Raw genomic sequence first — 24,794 nt, 5'->3', positions numbered from 1 at the left:
AGGTATAGATCAAATGAAAATCACATGCAAACTCACCACTGGTTAAATAAATAATGCATGGAAACCCTAAACCGCATGCATAGATTAAGGGTAGCACACTCCAGAGGCCAGGCCTGACACTCAGACTGCACACATCGTATACGGCCAGAACCCAGATTGCACCCACAGTGGTCTCATCTCAGATGCACTCTTAATTTATTGTAAAACCTTTAGGCCCTAAACAGTGACAGTAATGGATAGACTGTCAGAATACACATATACACTACTTTTACTAATGGCTATCCATAAACACATTACACCCTTTTATCTCTCCCCTTTCTCTTTGATTCTGTCCCATTTCTCTTTATCTCTTTTTCTCCCTACCCCTCCTCTCTTATCTCTCCCATTTTCTTTAACCTCCCTTTTATCTCTTCTCTTTTTCTGTAGCTCATCTCTCCTATTTCAAGTTGTCTCTCAATTTTCTCCCTGTCTCTCACCTTTTCTCACCATCTCTATCCTTTCTCATATTTCCATCCTTTCTCTATCTCTCCCATTTTTCAATATTGTCCCCCCTTTTCCCATACATCTATGCTGTATATAATAATCATGCCACATACACGTGGAAACTTTTTTGTACATATTACTCAATCCTAATTGAAAATATAAGGATGGACAGGATACTTTTGTAAGGAAATGTAAACATCCTTATTATTTAATTTTAAAGTGCTGTGTAGAAATATCCAAATAGAGAAAGCTTAATTGTGCAATAACCTGCAGCTTCTGGAATTCTTCCATCTCTTTAGCTCTTTGATGTTGGTCTTCCTCATCCTGGAGTTGCCTTGCCAATTGTAGATTACTAGATACTTTTGCTGCAGCCCCTGAAAATTGTTTAAAAAGATATATATATATATATATATATATATATATATATATATATATATATATATATATATATATATATATTGTGACATAAAGCAGGGGATGATAATGGAGGGAGTGTACATATCCCCTTATATTTTGCAGGGTGGTTACCCACAATAGTTTCTACTAGCCCCAGGGAGATGTATTGTTAATAATGGAATTATAGAATGTCTGTTATTTGTGTATTTTGGGTCCCTGGGGTGGAGCATTTGGAGAGTAGGGCGGGCCAGTGCTCCACTCCACATTTTGTGAGAAGCCGAAGACCAGCAGGTGAGAATCCAGTCCGGAGATTCACAGAAACTCTCCTACTGGTTCCACTAATTAATGGGAGAGGCAGTTAAGTAGCCTTCTGATCTGAGAGCAAGAGAGATCATTTGGCTCCCTGAGAGAGAGAGGGAGAGAGCTGCTAAGCTACTGAGTGCTGCCAATATTATATACAAATTGTTATTTTGTTTGTTGGGAACGGATAAGCCGTCCAACTGCAGCTAGGCTGGAGAACTGTGTATTAGTTAGTGCTCACGAGAGCAAGGCTTTTTGTTTTGATTTATTTATTTTCTGTAATGCCTGTGATAACAAAATAAAAACAGGCCCAGCCTTTTATTTTACCCTCCTGGTGTCTGAGCCATCTCTGCAGCCTGGAAGACTGTGTGTAAGTAAAGATTCCCGGACAGAGTACCAAGTGAAGGGGTATTGTGTCACAATATATATACAAATACACACACAGTGTTGTTGAAGAGAAAGGGCACACAAGAGTAAAAAAGCATGATGGGGAAAGGCATGCCAATGCTTTTACAGTAGGTACTATAAAAAGGTACGCATCTTAAATAAAATACTTTTAGCTTATCATTTTGGGTACCCATTCTAGAAAACCTGATGTCTTTACCATGGATTATATGATCCAGTGCTCAGGGCAGGAGGAGAGGATGCTCAGGGTGGTGAGAGGAAGGTCCTAGGGGGTCAACTGAGGGGGCTGCCCTGCACCATACCTAGGGCAGCAATTCCATAAATACATCACTGATTAGTGGTTTATAAGTAATATTTAAGATGCATAAAGCATCACACCCATGCAAAGAAAATATAATTTTCATATGCAAAACACAATATAGTCTGGGATAGAGTGCTGTCTGCAGGGGGTCACACAGCTAGGCAATCAGGTTAACCAGAATGCATTAGGAGTGTGTGGGGGGGGGGAGCAACAATATGGACAATTATTATTGATTTAAAAGCCTTTATATTTTCAAACTCTGCCCTGTGAGACTATAAAACACTGTAAAGATGCATGTTTGTAAAGATAACCTTTGTATAGACATTGTAGGTTTGTAGAATTCTTTAGTGGAATTTTTCACCAAACGTTTATTCTGGTACCAACTTCAGTCATAAAGGTTTATTGGTGAAATAATACTTTTACTTTTTGGCCAAGTCTAAATGTGATTATTGTTTTATCTATTGTAAAGATGCCTATACCAATATTTTCCCATATGGTTAAAGCAAGAACAAGTGACGAGGAGCACATACTATACTTATACTATAAGACTCTTAAATAAACAGATTTATGCACACATCCCATAACTCTTGCCAGCACACAAATATATTAAGTAGTTCCAGAACACATAAGTAATAAGTTTTATTCTACTGTTCAGAAGAGATGAAGAGAAGCAGATTTGTATACATGCTGAAAACAGAGTTACAAATTTTCACAATAGTAACTGTCCCCCTATGCAAAAACCTTAAACATCCCTACACCTTGAAAAAAAAAGACAAGGGGCAGTCTTAGAACAAGTGGCACCCCAGGCCACTATGTCAAAGTTTGGCTAGTCCTATCTGATTTTCCATGGCTATATTGCTTACCAATCAGATGAACTAGTTGGACTGCACTGCATTTTAGCCCAAATGGGACTTTCATGCAATTTAAAGGACACTGAGGCTTTGTTTTGTGTATTTATTGGTCATTATTATTATAACAGCAATACAGGAATCTGAATATGTATGTATTTCACGCTTTTATTTAGGTTGTGTGCTCCCTTTTCTGTATACAGGCACAGGAAATAATTGCTCCTCCCCTACTCTATACGGCTTCTTCGTTCCACAGTGCTCTGCTCTCTGTATGTCACTATGTGCACCACCTCCCTGCGTCATACATTCTACTACTATACTACACACTCAATCTAACACACATTCGAACACTATACACTGACACTCAAACAATACACTAAGATACTGTTCATAGACCGTCTAATGCTGTATACTGACACCCCCACACACAATCACTCTAACACCATACACCAACACACCACGATGAACTCTGATATACACTTACTCTAACACACAACACAGTTTAACACTGCACACTGACACACATACATACACAGTTAAACACTGTACACTGACAGCCCACACATACTTATTCTAGCACTCTACACAGTATTGCATTGTACACTAAACACACATACACTCATTGTAGCACTGTGCACTGATGCTCCCCTCACACACACACAGCCACCATACACATTAACTTATACGCTGTCACCTCCATGCACACTTATTCTAACTAGGGATAGGCCTAGACATAGTTCATGGCAGATATTATCATCCATTAAAAATTAGAAGTATTAAACAATCAAAGGACAGCTAGAAGGTGTCTCACTTAGAACCTGTTTAATACATTGCAAATTAATACATTTTATAGACAAAAATGTTTTCAAATTATCTGAACATTAATTCATATTTATATCAGTTGTATCCAGTAAAACAGGTATCACGATGTATTATTCAATCTTCTTCTCAGTTAATATTCCAGATTAATTTGATTGGCAAATCTTTCATCTTATCCTTGTATAACTGATCAAACCTTTCATTTTGTGCCACTGTCATGAAATTTTTCCAGTCCCCAACAGTACCTGAAAAGGTACCATAAAGTCAAATGATATAATTGGTTCAGGAACACATTAAAAAATATTGTGAAATAGTTTTAAAATTATATTTAACATTAAAAAGTATCAAAAATATTCTGCTAAAAACACAAACCTTACTTATTATGTGAAACATAGATTAGGTAAATGGACTACAGTGAAGGGACTTAAATTAGTCAAGCAATGTACAACAACGAACAATTTTAAAATCGACGGGAGGCTTCATATTAGAAATTAAATCCTTCTTTACTACTCCCAGTAGCAAATAGTTAACAGAGAAAAAACAGTTGAACAAGAAATCTATAACAACGGTGTGCAATCAAGGTGAACACAGGTAACAATCAATAAACAGCAGGTAGCATAAGAGCAAGGTCCCCCATATATCATCCTCTTTCTTTGCTGGTCCCTGGAACAGATAAGTATCCAGCACATTTACTAGATTACTATTTTGGCATTTCCTAAATATATAATTTTCACCTACTGTGACATCTGCTAGTTTGTGCAATACATATTCACATTTCCTTCTCTTCCACACACTGACCGGGCTGACCCCCCGACTGTTATACCTCTTTGCCGTCTGTATTTTGGTTTCACTGCATTACACGACTGCAAGTTTAACACACCTGGTTCCGCCCCCTCGTACTCACGAGCATTGTGGACCAGCCCCCCCCCCAGCTGGTTGTCAGCTGTTCTCCCGCTCATTTCGTCAGAGTTTTGGGATTACCTCAGGATTTAGTCATTCTTTCTCCCTACTCTGCCATTCTGTGACTTAGTAACCCCTATAATATTGTTTCCCTCATGTCCAAAGATTGCTCTAATATGCCTTCTAAGGACATTAACCCCTCTCCTTCCCCTGAAGAGGATTTTGTAAATGAGGAACACTTCCAGAGGATTCTAGACTCAATAGTTAATAAAACTGTTTCTTTAGCAATTGCCTCTGCCATGGCCTCTTTGCAGGATTTCATTGCCCAATCTGTGGCATTGGCCATTGCCCATTCCACTGCAGGTACACCTAGTACCTCACATACTTCACACCACAGGACCCCCCTGACCATTTCTGGTCAGCTGAGGAGTCTGTACGCCAGCTAAACACTGGCATGAAGAGGTCTGGGAAGGCCACCCAGAAAAGACGTCATTGTTTTATTGACGCACCCCAAGAATTGCCTAAAAAGTATAGGGGACAATCTAAAGATGACGAACAGACCTTACGCCCCGAGCGTAAAACTACCAGAGGTGTCAAACAACCTTTCACACGACCTTCTACCTGTGAGGAAGACAAACGGGCATGTAAGGCTGCTTTAAGGAGCAAACCTGACTCCTATTTCACCTCTTCAACTCAGATTCAGATGATTCAGAATACAAGCCTCCCACTTCATCAGACTTGGAGGCTCAAGGGACTGACCCTCATAATGGGGAAGATACTGGATTCAAAAGGGCAACCATTGTTTGACCCAGCGTTACTTGCTCACCCTCGCTCAGCTGAGTGGATTCCGAACACTCATATTTCCAAATATTTCTCGACCTGGCTAAGAAAGCCTCTAGATAAGTCAACACGTAACAAATTAAGGGCTGAATGCCCCAGGCCTACCTTACCTAATAAAGTCGCGCAGACCCCTGAATTGGATCCTACTATGGTCCGTTTCCTGTCCAAATCAGGAAAGAATCCTTACCAAGGCCTGGACAGGTCTTTTAAATTATGCCAGGACAAGGTGTTGGACATAACAGGCCCGCTGGCAAAAATGTTTGAATTAGTTGAGGAAGCAGAGAGGGCCGATACATCTGTTGACAACAGCATTATCAAAGGATAGCTCCAAAGGGCTATTTGTTTCCTAGGCAACGCAAACTCCTCACTATCAGTCGAGCGTAGACGCTCGATCTTCATGAAGATTGACCAACAACTCACACATGTGGCTGAAAATGAACCGGGTCCCTCTGCGGAAGGTCTCCTATTTGGGGAATCTTTCATAAAAGATATCGGGAAATATGTGAATATTTTCATATCCCCCGATAAAGCCCAAAGTTCTATTAAAAAACTATTCAACCCAAAGGTTTTGGGGAAGGCTGGGAAAGGCAGGGGCCACTTCCTCAGCCGTTCATCTCAGAGATACGGCTCCAGAGGCTCTCGATCCTCATCCTACCAACAGTACAAGGAGACCTCTGAAACCTCACCCTTTTTTCCTCAAAGAAGCCGACCTTGGCTGTCCCGAGGATACCGAGGGGCATCACGATCCAAAACATCGACCAGTAGGTCCCATAACATGTCCACTTTCTTTCCCAGTAAACTTGGGAGGCAGACTGGGTCATTCTTTTCCATATATGGGAACAGATCACACATGATCCATGGGTTTTAAACAGCATCAAAGGTTACCTGATAGAATTCATAACCGAACCCACTCAGGTGACACCCCCTGGTCCCATTCATTTCTCCACACACGACCAATTATTACTCCACAACGAGATTACCGATCTGGCATCCAAACAGGCCATTATTCAAGTCCCTCTTGCCACTCCAGGCTTTGTGAGCAATATCTTCTTAGTAAAAAAGAAGGATGCAGGCTACAGACCTGTCATAAATTTAAAACATCTAAACAATTATGTCAAATACCAACATTTAAAAAAAATATTTTCTCTGCGATTTGTTAATTTTCCATGATTGGTTTATCAAGATGACGGTACCCATCCATCCCTCACACCAACACCAACACTCCAATTCATTTGGGAACACCACAAATGGCAATTTACATGTTTACTATTTGGTTTATCTTCAGCACCATGGTGTTTCACGAAACTACTCAAACCAGTAGTCGCTCTATTGAGGAGCAGGGGCATATGACTTATAATTTATCTAGACGATATCCTCATCATGTCCCAAGACTGCCATCCACTACGCACTCATACGGGGTGGACCATTTCTGTACTTACGGACCTTGGTTTCATCATCAACGAGAAGAAATCAGTTTGGATTCCTTCCCGGGAAATGGAATTCTTAGGTTTCCTGGTCGACTCTCATTCTGCCACACTCAGTCTTCCTCCTCGGAAGCTAAAACCTATTTGCAAAGAGACACGTTCAGTACTCAACAAACATTTCGCTACACAATCTAGCTCGCATTGTGGGTCTCCTCTCAGCATCCATTCAGGCTGTTTTCCCGGCCCCGCTACATTACCGGGCCCTTCAACGCCTGAAGGCCCAACATCTGAGGGAGGGCCTGGGATATTCAGACGAGATCCTTCTGACGACAGAAACACGAGAAGAACTCTCGTGGTAGCTTCACCACATCTGCAAATGGAACAGGAAAGCAATTTTCAGTTCTTTTCCAGATTTGGTCATAGAATCAGACACCGTCGACTGGGATGGGGAGCCCATTGTGGCGCCATGTTTAACGGAGGGAAATGGTCCCCACACGAACTTCTCCTTCACATAAATTGTTTGGAATTGTTAGCCGGATTTTTCTCCGTCAAAAGCTTTGTGAAGGACAGGACCCATTGTTGTGTCCTTCTCAAACTAGACAACATCTAGTACATAAACCGATTGGGAGGTACCAAGTCTAAAGCATTAGCGGATATTGCCAAAGAATTCTGGCATTTCTGTTTAGACAGACACATCGTCCTTCGGGCCGAGTACCTACCCAGTTTATCAAACACCATTGCCGACTGGAACTCTCGTTTCCTCTTGGACCTCAGCTATTGGATGTTTGACCCAAACACTTTCCATCGCATATCTTCCCTGTGGGGAAGCATAGATCTCTTTGCATCGAGACTGAATCGCCAAATCTTTTTCAGCTGGCGGTCAGATCCCGAGGCAAGGGGCCAAGATGCCTTCCTCCACTCGTGGTCAGAGGGAACCAATTATGTCTCCCCTCCATTCACATTGATTCCCTGAGTTCTCCTTCACACGACATGCTAGAGAGCGACCATAGCCATCATAGTACCTCTCTGGCCAATGCAACCAACAATGATTGCATGATGATAGACGTACCCAGATTGCTCCCATCACACGACCACATCCTCCAAGACCCTTGCAGGAGACCCCATCCACTGATTCTATCCAACCATTTACATCTGATGGCATATTTGATTTCAGGTCAATCTCATCTAATCGAGGCCTTTCGGACTCGACTAAGAACATCAGACGTCTGGGCTCCGGGTACCCGTATCAATTACGGATCAGCCTGGAAACTTTGGGTTCGTTGGTGCTTGGAGAGACACGTGGACCCCACACATGCCACTATAGCCCACATACTTAATTTCCTTTTCTTTCCAATTTGATATGGGTAAGGCATATCGCACACATGTTCATGTTTATGCATATACGTGTATATCGATCAGCCATTTCTGCCAAACACACCCCGATTGACTCTCTACCTACTGGTTAACATCCCCTAATTTGTAAACTTATGCGAGGTATTTGGTTCAAACGCCCCCTCAACTTAAATACACCTGCACATGGGATGTTAATATTGTACTGCAACTTTTGAAATCCTGGGGACCTAATGACTCTCTTTCTCTAAGACTACTGTCCTTTAAGCCCACCATGCTCCTTTGCCTGATTTCCTTGAAACGAGTTTCTGATGTGAAGGCATTAGACCTCACCTCCCAAAACTTCTCTCCATCTGGAGTTTCCTTTTCAATTCTCAGACATACCTCATCTGTATTTTACCCGTCTTTTCCTGACCACCCTGACCTGTGTGTAGTTCACTGCCTTAGAACATATGAGACCGCAACTTCTTCCCTTCCTAATCCTACTCTTCCTCAACTTCTTATCTCTTTTCGCAAACCTTTTCTCCCTGTCTCTACGACGACCCTAGCTAGATGGGTTAGAACTACAATGGAGATGGCGAGCATTCATGTCTCTCTATTTGGGGCTTATTCCACTAGGAGTGTGATTTATTTTAAGGTTTTCCGAGCCGGGGGATCCTTAGCTGACATCATTAAGGCCCCTGATTGGTCTTCAGACTCCAGTTTCAGAACTTTCTATTTTAAGCCTGAGGTCCATGTTTCAACTGTAATTTTGTGACATAATTGGCTAGATCATAGCATTGAACATGCATAATATGAAGCCTCCTGTCTGTTTTAAAATGTTATATTTTCCTAGCTTTGCGTAGGAAAATGTGGATTTTATTAAAGACAGGAGGCGAATATTATCCCACCCTATTTACCCAACCCTGTTTTTTATACCGTTATAGCATAAAGACTAAAGCACAGCTAGCAATCTCCTGTTCATCGCCATTCGGTTCCGGTTACAAGATTTTTTCCAGTTCGCAGCGTGAAAGAGGATGATATATGGGGCGACCTTGCTCTTACACTACCTGCTGTTTATTGATTGGTTATCTGAGTTCACCTTGATTGCACACCTGTTTTATAGATTTCTTGTTCAACTGTTTTTTCTCTGTTAGCTATTTGCTGGTGGGAGTAGTAAAGAAGGATTTAATGCATAATATTCGCCTCCTGCCTTTAATAAAATCCACATTTTCATACGCAAAGCTAGGAAAACATAAAGTGAAAGTGGGCTACACCGTGGTTCCCAAAAGTTACATACTTAACTTGGCATATATTAGCACTTATAAGATTTGTATGGTACCTTTGCGGAGAAACCCTCCTTCGCTTTTGCCTATAAGGTCTTCTCCAAGAAATGTATAGTTTGCTAGTGGGTCATGCTTCATGTTCTTAAATGTTGCTTTTTCCACAATGGTGTTCACGTCTTCATCGTCAAGTTCTTTTTCGACAAATGCAGAAATTTTAAGTACAGCAGATCGTAAATCCTAGAACAAAAAACATTTATTGTATAGGTGAGTACGTTCCAAGGTATGTACTGTGTTATCAATAACACATAAGTTATTGGCTTAATATATAAACAAAACACAAAAAATACTATATTTAGCTACATTTTTTCACTTAATATCTAATCTGTACACAGATGACAGTGCTGTATTATTTTCTGCTTTAAGTCCACTGAAGGGTGTAGGCAGGGTGGCCATCTTCTGGCCCGGGGGCAACACTTACACAGACTTACCTCACTGTGCGAGCAGCTTCATTTTACTTTGTGATCACGTAACTTTGGGTTACGTGACCCTGCTGTGTTCATGTCTCCCCAGGCCAGTCCAAAATTGTTAAAAAAGCATGGGTTTGACTTGGGCCAGCCTGGTGCCATTTAGTAACAAATAAGCAAACTCAGCCAAATGACACATTAATAGAGAAATCCTATATAACGTATTTGCCCGAATATAGGCCGCACTCCCCCCCTTCAAGTCTTTAAAGTGGGGGTGCGGCCTATATTTCGGGTTTAGCGCAGGAATGCGTGATTCGTATCGCCCGATGGCCAGAACATGCAGTTCTGGGAGCTGGGCAGGCAGCAGGGTTAGGATCCAGATCCACCGCAGCGCTGCAGGTGACCTGGATCCTACTCTCCGGCAGCCGTGGGCATCTAAGCGATGCGCTGAGATAGCCTCCCCTGCCAGCACTTTCCATGGGGGGAGTGCCGGCACGGAAGGTTGTCTACGCGCATCGCACAGATGTTCACCGGCTGCAGCGATGCGCGTAAACAACCTCCGCTGCCGGCACGTCTGCTCGATGTGCTTTAAGAATCTCCCTTGCTGGCACTTCCCACAGCAGAAGTGCCGGTACCAGAAGTTGTCTACGTGCTGGACACCCGGGAGTCTGCATTGGTAAGTCTAGGGGGTCAATATCTAGGGAGCAGAGTGGCAGCATATCTGGAAGGGGCAGAGTGGCAGCATATCTGGATGGGGCAAAATGGCAGCATATCTGGATGGGGGCAGAGTGGCAGCATATCTGATGGGGCAGAGTGGCAGCATATCTCGGGGGGCAACATATCTGAAGTGGGCAGAATGGCATCATTTCTGGGGGGCAGGGTGGCAGCATATCTGGAGGGGGCAGGGTGGCAGCATATCTGGAGGGGGCAGGGTGGCAGCATATCTGGGGGGCAGAGCGGCATATCTGGTGGCAGAGTGGCATATCTGGGGCCAAAGGAGTATATATTTATATAAGTAAGGTGCATTAAAATGGCTATTGGTTTTCTGTTTGTGTGTAATATATGTTGACTAACTGCATAATAGATACCAAAAATGTTAAAATACTACAGTCTGTTAGTTAGAATACTGTTTTACTATTCCACTAATGTGTTCAAAAAATCTAAATTTTTCTTTAAAAAAGCACCTAACTTTTAGGGTGCGGCCTATAATAGGGTGCAACATACATGAGTACAGTGATACCCCACATGCATGTGTTTGTCGGGCTGTTTGGGGGCTAAAAGCCACATTTGGGACGTGTGCATTTTTCAAATTGGAAATTAGACATATGGTCATCCTTTCCCGTGTGTTAATTGGGACATTGTTGAACCCGGCCACTTCAATTTAGCCCATCAAATCATTCATTTTTTAAAAGTAGACACCCTATGGGCATTTAACATGCCAGTATTTTAACTCTTTCCATGTGAGAAAATTAAGCACTAATTTTAAGACTTAGGGCTCATAAATATATATAATTTATGTTTTTGGCCTTTTTCTAAAACATTTTTTAGAACTGGAAGATTTCCCTGATGGTGACATCAGTGGGAAATTATTTTTACATGTTACCATTTTTATTTTTTTTATTTTTTTTACTAATCACATTGTGATTAGAAAGCTGGGCTCCATTGACTTGCATGGTTGAATGCAGTACCTGTATTCAACTTGCAAAAGGAGCCAGAGTTCTCAGGAGGGTCTGGAGAGACCCTCCTGAGAACTCTTTTCAACTCCTTTATTTTTTGAAAGGACGCGCTGCCATCTTGCACGTGGCAAAAACTCGCAGTGGCGGTTGTGACCACTCTCAGGAGAGGTCACAGCGCGTCCTGGGATGGGTGTTGGTGTCGCTAAATGACTCGCTATCGAGGCATTTTAGCGACACCATTGAAGTTTGAGAGGCGGTCGTCGATCGTTTTAAAACAGCCGTCCGCTACCATACAGTGTATGGCTGATGTTGACGCCCCGGGTAGGGGCCAGACATGCCTCGACATCAAGGCATTACAGCAACACCATTTGGGTGGAGAAAGCGAACGTAGATGACTTTCCTGGTGCATCAATTATCGTTAACAGTTTGTTTTCATGTGACGTGCCCGGACCGTCAATTGTCAACAAGGGGTTAAACAATGTGTCAATAAAAGTCTTTGGCACTTACAAAATGCTAGTAATTATACTTCAGTGTACCATAGTCTGTCAAAAATATCTAAGAACACTGAAGCAGCAAACTTTGTGAAAACCAATACTTGGCCACTACACTGTCTTTACATTCTATGGCTTTACAAATCAGGACATCTGTTCCTTAGGAGGCCTAGAAATTAGGTAATTACAACCTGAAATGTACAACAACACATGACGTATTACACTGTGTCATGATTTATTCAACAAAAATAAAGCCAAAATTGAGAAGCCATGTGTGAAAAACTAACTACATCTTATGATTCAGTAGCTTGTAGAACCAACTTTAGCAGCAATAACTTGGAAGTAATTGTTTTCTGTATGACTTTATCAGCCTCTCACACTGTGGCTCACTTTTCTTTAAAATGTTGCTTCGGTTCATTGAGGTTTGCGAGCATTTATTTATGCACAGCTCTCTTTAAGTCCCGCCTACAGCATTTCAATCAGGTTGAGATCAGGACTTTGACTGGGCCATTGCAACACCTTTATTCTTTTCTTTTTCAGCCATTCTATTGTAGATGTGCTGGTGTGCTTGGCATCATGGTCCTGTTGAATGATCCAGTTTTAGCCAAGCTTTAGCTGTGAGACAGATGGACTCACATTTGACGCTAGAATACTTTGGTATACAGAGGAGTTCATGGCCAACTCAATGACTGCAAGGTTCCCAGGTCCTGTGGCTGCAAAATAATGCCAAATCATCACCTTTCTACCACGGTGCTTGACAGTTTGTATGAGGTGTTTGTATGCTCTTTTTGGGTTTTTGCCAAACATATCGCTGTGCATCATGGCCAAACATCTGCAGTTTGGTCTTTTCTGTTCAAAGGACATTCTTCCAGAAGTGTGGTTTGTTCAGATGCAACATACTGCCATGTTATATTTAGAGAGAAATAATGGCAGCCCTTCCAAAGAGAGTCTAAGATGTAACTCTGGACTTTAAAGTTGATGGACTTTAAAGTGTTTGGAAATTACCCTATAACCCTTCCCAAATTAATAGACAGCAACAATTGCTTCTCTAAGATCATTGCTGATGTCTTTCCTCTTTAACATTGTGTTAATACACACCTGAATGCTTCAGACCAGCAAACATCTAAAACTTTGGCTTTTATAGAGGTGGCACTTGCTGATGATCAATGAATCAAGGGCATTTGATTAGCAGCACCTGCCTGCTACTTAGCATCTTAATTCCTATGGGTGTACTTAGTTACACACACATGGCTTTATTTTTGTTGAATAAATTATTACACAGTGTGTCATATGTAACGCGTTGTTGTTCATCTGAGGTTGTATTTAGCTAATTTTTAGACCTACTGTGGAACAGATTATTATGTCCTGATATGAAAAACTATAGAATTCAGGGGATGCACATTTTTCACGCAACTGTATATCTAGCACAAAAATACAACTGTGCCTAATGCCTCTATCCAGAGCCGGCCTTAAGTGTTCTGGCACCCTGTGCGGACTACTCCTCTGGCGCCCCCTTCTCACTACCCCGCGCCCCTTCTCACTACCTCTCCCCCTCTGCCCCTTCTCACTACCCCCCCTCTGCCCCTTCTCACTATCCCCCCCCTTCTCGCTATGCCCCCCTTCTCACTATCCCCCCTTGCCCCTTCTAACTATCTACTCCCTCTCCCTTCTTCTCATTATCCTCACTTACCTTGTTGCCAGAGTCCTGCGGTGGGGGCGGGAGGCGTCCGGCTTCCCGCTCTGCCGGCATTTCATGTTGAGTGGCGGAATATGATGTCATATAACGGCACTCATCAAATGCCGGCACCGCGACGGAGTCACGGAGAGTGAGGGGCGCCAATCGGTTGCTAAAAACTTCACGAGCAACCGCTCGGCGCCCCTGCCCGGGACTTTAATCAAAGCATCGGGTTTTTTTTGAACTTTATTTTACATGAAGGATGTTAAATAAAGTTTAAAAAAAACCAAACAAATAAAAACAACCAATGTTTTAATTTAAGTCCCGGGCAGGCGCCCCTGCTGCCATGGCGCCCTGTGCCCTGCCCCTATCTCTAACACATTTGACAGCCTGCATAAATATCCCAAAGAGTAAATATAAACATCTATCACAAAAATGACCCTGCTGTTTAAAAACCCTAGACACAGATATGTGTTACTCGAGAAGTCTATTGTGGCTGTATATAGAAGGATACTACAATTCATTAGTTGAAGCCAATCAAAAACTTGACTGCCTCTTACTGCCTTTTCCTAAATGTTATATTTGGACAGAAGAAACCCCCTCCCTTATTGAGCATTTACTGCAATTCATAAAGATTGCAGTGGTTGTAATATTATGTCCTTGGGGCTTAAGGGACAGAGACTCTGGGATGCAATAATACATCCTTGGTCCTTAAGGGGTGAAAAATGACAGAATATCAGAAAAAATGACATAATAAACTTTTAGGGTCTGGTAAAAAAAAATGTATTAGTCATTTTAAAGTACATAGCGTAGTTGGGAATTTTTATAGGGTTACATAGGGGTTAAAAATGAAATAAAAAAGAAAAGAAAAAATTTAGAAAAGTAAAATAATGCTAGCTGTGGTTAATTTATACACACATAAACTGTGAATAAATGTGTTTTTTAAATCCAATTTGTTATTTTCTTTCATAAGTTAATGAGTATAATTTCAAAGAAAGCCCTACTTGTCCCATAAAAAATATATACAATGTGGACGGATTCAGTCTGGGATGGTGAACAGTCACTTACCTTTTTCATTTCTTCATAAGTCATAAAAAGAATATTAAAATCATCCTTGTTGGTGTGCCAGCCTCTAACATGATCGAACCACGAACCACCTAACACTTGAAGACATAAAGGGAAATAAACTGCATTGTAAACATCTATTTTAATGAATACAAATAGTCACTTTTTTCTGTCTTTTGTTTACAAGGACATAGTTATGAGGTTATGTGTAAAAGTGACGCTGATGCCCAAGTTTTTATACCAGATTTTCATGTATACTTTTTTCTTGTAACTCTCTAGCTTTTCTTCCTAACTAAGATAAATGTGTATTGCAAACCTTCTAACTAGGGAATGAGCCAATTCACGTAGGCAACTTCCGCTGCAGCCGGAAGGGGGTGCGGTTAGCAGCGGGGGTTGTCTGCGTCCATCGCACAGACCTTCCCCGGCTGTCAGAGATCAGAGTTCCCCTCACCGGGGAATTCTCTCTGACAGCCGGGGAAGGTCTGCGCGATGGATGCAGACAACTCCCGCTGCTAACCGCACACCCTCGCGTAGACGTATACACGTTGCCCGGACAACACACCGGGGAGTCAGAAGCACCGGTAAGAATTTTTTTTTGGGGGGGGGTGTTAAATGGGAGGCATAAGGCATTTCTGTAGGCAGAGTGCTCTATGAAATGCCTTTTAACCCTCTATATACCACTCTGCCTCCTGAAATGCCTTATACCTCCCTATATGCCACTCTGCCCCATAATATGCCGAGTGGCATATAGGGGTATAAGGCATTTCATGAGGCAGAGTGGCATATAGAGGGTTAAAAGGCATTTCATAGAGCACAGTGGCATTTAGAGGGTTAAAATGCATATCATGGGGCACAGTGGCATATAGAGGGTTTAAGGCATTTATGGGGCAGAGTGACAAGCCTGGGGGCAGATGTGCATAACTGGGGGGCAGGTTGGAAAATAAAAGGAATTAAAAACAAAATACTTTTCTCAATCATAGCTTTTACAGTGGGGCAAAAAAGTATTTAGTCAGCCACCAATTGTGCAAGTTCTCCCACTTAAAAAGATGAGAGAGGCCTGTAATTTTCACCATAGGTACACTTCAACTATGAGTGACAGAATGGGGGGAAAGAATACAGGAAATCACATTGTAGGATTTCTAATGAATTCATTGGTAAATACCTCGGTAAAATAAGTATTTGGTCACCTACAAACAAGCAAGATATCTGGCTCTCACAGACCTGTAACATCTTCTTTAAGAGTTTCCTCTGTCCTCCACTCGTTACCTGTATTAATGGCACCTGTTTGAACTTGTTATCAGTATAAAAGACACCTGTCCACAACCTCAAACAGTCACACTCCAAACCCCACTATGGCCAAGACCAAAGAGCTGTCGAAGGACACCAGAAACAAAATTGTAGACATGCACCAGGCTGGGAAGACTGAATCTGCAATAGGCAAGCAGTTTGGTGTGAAGAAATCAACTGTGGGAGCAATTATTAAAAAATGGAAGACATACAGGACCACTGATAATCTCCCTCTATCAGGGGCTCCACGCAAGATCTCACCCCGTGGTGTCAAAATGATCACAAGAACGGTGAGCAAAAATCCCAGAACCACACGAGGGGACCTAGTGAATGACCTGCAGAGAGCTGGGACCAAAGTAACAAAGGCTACCATCAGTAACACACTACACCGCCAGGAACTCAAATCATGCAGTGCCAGACGTGTCCCCCTGCTTAAGCCAGTACATGTCCAGGCCCGTCTGAAGTTTGCTAGAGAGCATTTGGATGATCCAGAAGAGGATTGGGCAAATATCATATGGTCAGATGAAACCAAGGTAGAACTTTTTGGTAGAAACTCAACTCGTCGTGTTTGGAGGAGAAAGAGTGCATCCAAAGAACACCATACCTACGGTGAAGCATGGGGGTGGAAACATCATGCTTTGGGGCTGTTTTTCTGCGAAGGGACCTGGATGACTGATCCGTGTAAAGGAAAGAATGAAAGGGGCCATGTATCGTGAGATTTGAGTGTAAACCTCCTTCCATCAGCAAGGGCATTGAAGATGAAACGTGGCTGGGTCTTTCAGCATGACAATGATCCCAAACACACCGCCCAGAAAACGAAGGAGTGGCTTCTTAAGAAGCATTTCAAGGTCCTGGAGTGGCCTATCCAGTCTCCAGATCTCAACCCCATAGAAAACCTTTGGAGGGAGTTGAAAGTCCATGTTGCCCAGCGACAGCCCCAAAACATCACTGCTCTAGAGGAGATCTGCATGGAGGAATGGTCCAAAATACCAGCAACAGTGTGTGAAAACCTTGTGAAGACTTACAGAAAACGTTTGACCTCTGTCGTTGCCAACAAAGGGTATATAACAAAGTATTGATATGAACCTTTGTTATTGACCAAATACTTATTTTCCACCATAATTTGCAAATAAATTATTTAAAAATCAGACAATGTGATTTATAGACTTGGGCACCAGGGGGCTCTTCGTGTCCGTCTTCGTGCTCGTCTTCGGGGGGGGGATCTTCGTATTCCGTGAATATTCGCCTGTTCCTGTCTTCTCTTCGGGCGAATATTCGTGGACATTCTTCGTGTTCGTTTTTTCTTCGTTTTCCCGGTTAAGGGGTTAATACGGGGTTAACGCAGCTCTGGCGCCAGGAGTTTAAATGTACGTATGAGCAACTCTATTGGTCGTCAGCAGGGGGCTCGTCTGCCATTGGTTGATGGCAGACGAGCCCCTGCTGGCGACCAATAGGGTCGCTCGTACAGACTGGTAAACTCCTGGTGCCGTAACTTACCCGGCACATCCCACTGGTCTCCCTCCCTGTTCAATTAGTTAAATGTCCGTACGAGCGACCAATAAAGTCGCTCGTACGGACATTTAACTAATTGAACAGGGAGGGAGACCAGTGGCATCTGCAGGGTAAGTTGCAGCATTGGGGTTTTAAAACCTCAATGCTGCAACTTACCCGGCACATCCCACTGGTCTCCCTCCCTGTTCAATTAGTTAAATGTCCGTACGAGCGACCAATAAAGTCGCTCGTATGAACATTTAACTAATTGAACAGGGAGGGAGACCAGTGGCATCTGCAGGGTAAGTTGCAGCTTTGGGGTTTTAAAACCCCAATGCTGCAACTTACCCTGCAGATGCCACTGGAAATCCATAGGTTCGCTGCCAGGGGTTAACTCACAAAGACCGTGCGAGTGAGCCTATTGGTCACCTGCAGGGTCTTCCTCTGGCATCAACCAATTGGTTGATGCCAGAGGAGGTCCCTGTAGGCGACCAATAGGCTCATTTGCACTGCCCTGTAAACCGTGACGGCGAACCTGCGGATTTCAACTTCCGGGAACTGCCGCAATGCCGCGAAGACAAGGTAAGTTAGAAGGGGGGGGGGGTGGTAGACGAAGACGATCACGAAGATCTTCGTGGTGTGTGTCTTCGTCTTCGCCTACGTTTTACCGCCGCCGTCTTCTCTTTGGCGTGTCTTCGGAACGAACACGAAAACGCACTCTTCGTGTTCGTTTTTATGTTTGCCCGAAGACGAATGCACAAGTCTAGTGATTTATGGACTTTGTTGTCTCATTTTGTCTGTCATAGTTGAAGTGTACCTATGGTGAAAATGACAGGCGTCTCTCATCTTTGTAAGTGGGAGAACTTGCACAATTAGTGGCTGACTAAATACTTTTTTGCCCCACTGTATTAAAAAAATAGTTCACATAGTTTACATGAATTAACATTTACTGGTAAAACTTTTTTCCTATAAGGTCGTCTTATATTCAGGCTTTTTCTTTTTTTCCTAAATTAATATTCAGATTTTCGGGGGTTGTCTTATAAGAGCAAATACGGTAATTGGTTGCTAGGTGATAAAACCACATTTTATAAATAACTAATGAGGGTCACTTTTAGACACTGGTGACCCCCAGTGTGTGTAAATCCTCTTCCACATCTGGTTACATAAGTATGTACTCATACTCATACTCATTCATATACTCCCTATAATTAGAGATAATAATCACAAATTATTGTGTAGTATCCAAATTCTTGTTCTCACTGCAGCTCCCCTTCGACTTGGCTTTATGGAAATGTACATATTTGTATTGTTAGAACAACAAACCTTTATCAGTATCTCATTATCAGGCAGAAATCTAAATTACTGCTTACACTCTATGAAATAGTTAAAAATGACTACTGAAATATAACCTTAATGTCCCTCCAACAGTCAGAACCCACTATCTAGAGGATGAATTCCTATAAATCACTCATAAATCATTTTTATAGGCTTTATGAGCCATACTTCTTCTCACTACCAGACACCCTCTCATCTATCTGCCTGTGACTATGTTTCTGTAACTTTAACTACATTGTCTGCCTTATGAGTCTGCTATTTGTTAGTGTCACCCATTTCCATGACAAAAATGCAAAACAAAGACATACTGTATGTGAAGGTAGACAACCCAGGTGTTAATTAACAGTATTGTATTACATTGATATGTATTACATTTAAAACTATACTTTTTAGCTTTTTCTAAACATAAAACTTTAAAAAGATACGTAACATTTTGGGTACCCGTTTTAGAAAATATGATGTCTTTTCCATAGATTATTAGATTCAGTGCTCAGGGCAGGAGGAGAGGATGCTCAGGGTGGTGAAAGGCCCTGGGGGTCAACTGAGGGAGCTGCCCTGCACCATACCTAGGGCAGTGATCCCATAAAAACATCACTGAGTAGTGGTTTATAAGTAATATATAAGATGCATAAAACATCACACACATGCAAAGAAAATATAATTTTCATATGCAAAACACAACATACAATTCACCCTATTAATTAAAAATTACCTTTGCCTGCTAGAAAGCGTTCAAAAAATTCCTCCCAGCTCTTTGATTTTGTTGCTTTCACCATCAGTTTATAGAAATGATAAAATGACACCAAACCATCTTTTGGATTCCTGTATACATAGATAACCTGGAAATACAATTAATGTTCTGTTAATACTTAATTGCAAAACATTTAAATACCCTCAAACTCATAGGAGGGCCAAAACATTTTTGCCCAGAGAGCAAGTATAGCCACGTGCTCCCTCCAACTCCCCACCACTCTATATCTATCTACCAGATGGGGCATTGAACCTGGAAATTAATTGCTGCAACATTTGGAAACTGCAATGCACAAGGACCACATCTGATACATTAACATTTCATATGAAGTAGGGCTGGTGAGAGACCGGCCGACAGTGAGGGGAATCCAGGTCCCCTGCAGCGTTGCGGGGGATCTGGATTCTAGTGTGATTTTCATTATCGATTTTTATCGATTTTATCGATTAGTTGTTTCAGCCCTAATATGAAGTATACTGCAGTTTCACATACCCAGTGGAAGAAGTAGGAGAGAGACATCACTTGAACAAAAGCTAATTGGAGTCAGAACTTAACAAACCTGGAGTCAAATCAATGAAACTAGAGGTGTGTCTTCAGTGGAGGCTCCTCCATAGGAGCACATGCGCACATGAACCCCCAAGGGCAAAAGGGGAAAAAAATACATTTTAATCTAATTTTGTTTTCCTTTTGCGCTTTGGGGTTCACGTGCCATGAAGCCTCCTGTCCCCTGATGTAGCCTGCCTATGCCTATGCATTTGGCTTAATTGCTGCCGCGGTTGCTGAGCCGCCCATTTGAACCCCGTTCGCACAGCCTTTGCTGGAGGAGCTCCTAGCCATCTGCTCCCAGCCAACACACTTGCTGCCCAGCTTGGAGTCTCCCCGCCCTCCCCAGTGACTGATGCGAGCGGGGAGGCGGGGCTAACAACTTTCTGCTTCCCAGTCCCTTCCTGCAGTCACACTGATGATTGGCCCCGCCCCTTTCCTTAGAGCATCCACACCGCTCAGCAACTCATCTAACAGAAAGTTAGGGGAGGAGGGGGTTAATTTAGGGGCAGTTATGGTTGATGGGGTGTTTAGGGTTAATTTACGGGCATTTGTGGTTGATGGAGTCTTTAGGGTTAATTTAGGGGCAGTTATGGTTGATGGGGTGTTTAGGGTTAATTTAGGGGCAGGTATGGTTGATGGGGTCTTTAGGGTTCATTTAGTGAAATTTATTTTAACCTGTACATTACGTCGTAAATGTACATTTCATTTTCAAAATTTATATATTGTGAACCCCCACTGGAATTACCCACCAGCCGCCACTGTGTGTCTTAGAGCTACTTTGACCCTCCCTCAAAAAAAAGAGTTTACATGTTCATCAGTCCACAGTTAGACAACATGTTTACCAAGTTTATCAAGGAATCATACAGGATAATGTCCGCCAGAACAATGTAGCCAGAACAATGTAGCAAAATAATGATCCTAAATATCAAAATAAATCTAGTACAGAATGGCTTTTAAAAAAAATGAAAATCTGCCTTTTTGAGTGGCCCAGTGAGAGTGCAGACCATAACCCATTAGAGATGCTGTGGAGCCATTTACACCAGAAATCCTAGGGATATAGCTGAGCTTAAGCAAGTCTGTGAAAAAGAACAGTCTAAAACCCCTCCTGAATGTTGTGCAGATCTGATCCACAGCTATCGGAAGCGCTTGTTGAAGGTTATTGCTGCCAAAAAACGATCACTTACTTTTTCCACCAGCACTGTGGATGTTTAATGGGTTTTTTCAATAAAGACATGAAAGATTATCATTGTTTGTGTGGTATTAGCTTAAGTTCATTGTGTTTGTCTATACTTGTGACTTGGTGTAGATGAAGATCAGATCACATTTTCTGGACAATGAATGCAGAAAAACAGGTAAATCCAGAGGATTCATTTACTTTTTCTTACCATTAGATATATTCTACACTGCATATCTTACACTCTCTCATTTCATCAATTATTTTAAAAAAATCTGTTACAATGGCAAAAATCCTGTAAACAATTATGTACTTACTTTACCCCTCCGGTTCCTCAGATCTTTTGGCATTAGGTAATAAGGCATGTGGGAGCAAAAAAGGCGAGGAGAGGGACGGTTGTCATAATCCATGTTATATATATTATATTCTAGCCAGGGGACTCTAGTTATGTTATTAATTTCCTCTGTGCCATTCCGATGACCTTCATTGAAAATTAGACTTAGAATTTGCTGTGTCCAAACTGTTCCTGTAAAAGATAATACATTGTATGCTGTTGGTGGACGATATTAGCGTTATACATTCAACATGCCCTGGAAAATGGAATTCCCGTACCTTCAATATTATAATCCTGTGCAAAGTTAGTTATTTAAGATGTATCTTTAATTCTAAAGCTTAACCCCTAGCCATAGCACAAACCATTTATTTAATTGCTATTTTCCATACACAGCACAAAAAGATGCATGATGAGGGCTGATCAATCACAAACATTTTCTCACACAGCTGTGGTCCGATATTCACAGTAAACAAGTAACTTATGAAGAAATACATTATATTATCATTCTTATCCTTCAAAAGGACCTTTTTGCTCAATTAATTTCATACACCATCCTGCAGAAAATCATAATTTAAGGTCATTAATTTATGCTTTTTCAAAAGATTGTTTACCTGATTTTGGGTAGGTAAGCAAAAAAACATCACTGTCTCTAATTGCAAAATGCTCCAAAGAATCAATGTATTCCACTGTTGCCATGTCACGGTGAAAATATACTCCTTTATGTTCAAGCATATAAGGATCATAAAAGCCATCTTCTTGTGCCATTTTCTATCACACCTGTAAAGTGTAAAAGAAAATATATGCAATAATATTTTTTCAGTTTTTAAAAAAAAAAGTGCCTTCTTAATCTGGTTAATTATACTGAGTTCTCTTATTTTTCAAATCCAAGCTGTATACTTTTAGTTTGAATAGCAAGAAAGGGGTGAGCCTTTTTATAAAGAATATTATGCAAGCCCTGCCCTAGAGTTGCAGTCTTACAGGATTGAGCAATATTCAGATTTGTTATTTATCTCTTTGGATTGAATTACATTTATCGGAGAAAATATTAAGAGCTTAATAATTACTGCAAAAAAATATTAAAATTAAAAAAAGGTTTTGTAGAGCTTTTATTTGTTTTATTTAATATTTTCTAGGGCCACCATTGAAAAAATAAAAAATTAAGATAAGCTTTCAGTTCCTGGAAACCATCCATGAGAATTAACTGTACATACTGTCATAATGGTCAGCAGTTCCACGTATGAGTTACTGAAGAATAAAGTCTATTTATACGAAAATAAAAGAGGAACCTTAAGAAGATAACAACAAGCAAATGTATTTAGTACAATCAGAAGCTTTTTTGAATGGGAACAAATGATTCAGTATTTAGTGACTCAACCTAAATTACAACATAAACTCTTAACTGTTGGTTTTCCTGAAAGGGTGATGGTAATTTACTGCTCAACTACAAATGTATATCAACATGTTGAGATACATTTGAGGTATAGTTCAATCAGGGGAGGGCTGGATCCTCCTGTCCCCCCCCCCAATTTACCTGTACTTCTGAGTCCCCGGTGTGTAGCCGGGGCAGTGTGTAGGCTCCGCTGCAGCCGGAAGGAAGTGCAGTTAGCAGCGGGGGTTGTCTGCGTCCATCCCCGGTGCTGGGAACTCTGATCTCTAACAGTCGGAAGGCGTATGCGCGATGGATCCAGACAACCCCCGCTGCTAACCGCACCTCCTTCCGGCTGCAGCGGAAGTTGCCTATGCGAATAGCGTGGACGTCTACCTGCTGCCCGGACAACACACCGAGAGTCAGAAGCACGGTAAGTTATTTTTTTTTGGGGGGGGGGTTAAATGGGGGGTATAAGGCATTTCTGTAGGCTCTATGAAATGCCTTTTAACCCCCTTAATGCCACTCTGCCTCCAGAAATGCCTTTTAATCCTCTATACGCCACTCTGCCTCCTGAAATGCCTTATACCTCCCTAAATGCCACTCTGCCCCATAATATGCCTTTTAACCCCCTAAGTGCCAGAGTGGCAAATAGGGGTATAAGGCATTTCTGGAGGCAGAGTGGCACATAGGGGGTTAAAAGGCATATCAATGGGCACAGTGGCATTTAGAGGGTTAAAAGGCATTTTATAGGGCACAGTGGCATATAGGGGGTATAAGGCATTTCTGGGGCAGGTTGAAAAACTAAAGAAAATAAAAACAAAATATTTTTCTCAATCATAGCTTTTATTAAAAAAAATTACATAGTTTACATGAATTAACATTTACTGGTAAAACTTTTTTCCTATAGGGTTGTCTTATATTCGGGCTTTTTCTTTTTTGCCTAAATTAATATTCAGATTTTGGGGGGTCATTTTATAATCAGGGTTAAAAGGCATTTATGGGGCACAGTGGCATATAGGGGGTATAAGGCATTTCTGGGGCAGGTTGGAAAATAAAAGGAAATAAAAACAAAATATTTTTCTCAATCATAGCTTTTATTAACAAACAATTGTTCACATAGTTTACATGAATTAACATTTACTGGTAAAACTTTTTTCCTATAGGGTCGTCTTATATTCAGGCTTTTTCTTTTTTTTCCTAAATATTCAGATTTTGGGGGGTCATCTTATAATCAGGGTCATCTTATAATCGAGCAAATACGGTATTTATTTTAATTACTTAATTACTTTTTCAGATTTCTATTTTTTTCCAGTTGACACAAACATTTGTGAAATAAATATCCTTGCCAATTTTGTTTTTGTGGGGGGTGCCACATACAGGATCCCCCCGGGTGAGAAATACTCTAGGTACACCCCTGGTTGGACCTTAAGCCAATGAGTTAAAAACACAACTCTCCCATTAGTGAATTCACCTTATTGGCTACTACATTGAAAAGGCCGCTTTCTGAATGGAAAGTAACCCAGTTTTTCATTGTAGGACCATGAGTGCCAACAATACAGTGTATATTTGTATACTCAGCACATGACAAAATGCCATTGCACTAAATATTAGGAGGTAATTTTTGTGCAGAATGCTCCTTCTGGTTGGCCAACTTCCATTGGTTTCTATGTTTATATGAAACATTTCCGAACTTTACATCCAAACTACTTTTGCACAAATATATGGACATTATTAAAAGACAAAGGGCTAAAAACAACTATTAATGTAGTTTGTCAAATGACTGTTATGTTACATGCTATGAAATAGTT

At 41.5% G+C, this 24,794-nt stretch overlaps 1 protein-coding gene across 1 annotated transcript; it reads right to left on the bottom strand.

Annotated features, from left to right (window-relative positions):
• Positions 1-3,544: 3,544 nt before the first annotated feature.
• Positions 3,545-22,382, bottom strand: LOC128483975 (amine sulfotransferase-like). The gene is made up of 6 exons (XM_053460296.1): positions 22,229-22,382; positions 21,601-21,809; positions 19,528-19,654; positions 14,706-14,800; positions 9,388-9,568; positions 3,545-3,797 (listed from the first exon to the last, which is right to left on the bottom strand). The coding sequence occupies exons 1-6, from the start codon at positions 22,380-22,382 to the stop codon at positions 3,682-3,684; spliced, it is 882 nt and encodes a 293-aa protein (XP_053316271.1). The 3' UTR covers positions 3,545-3,681.
• Between the last annotated feature and the right edge of the window lie 2,412 nt (positions 22,383-24,794).

Source organism: Spea bombifrons, chromosome 3 (genome assembly GCF_027358695.1).
Source record: "Spea bombifrons isolate aSpeBom1 chromosome 3, aSpeBom1.2.pri, whole genome shotgun sequence".
Taxonomy (NCBI): domain Eukaryota; kingdom Metazoa; phylum Chordata; class Amphibia; order Anura; family Pelobatidae; genus Spea; species Spea bombifrons.
This window is presented reverse-complemented; position numbering and strand designations above follow the sequence as displayed.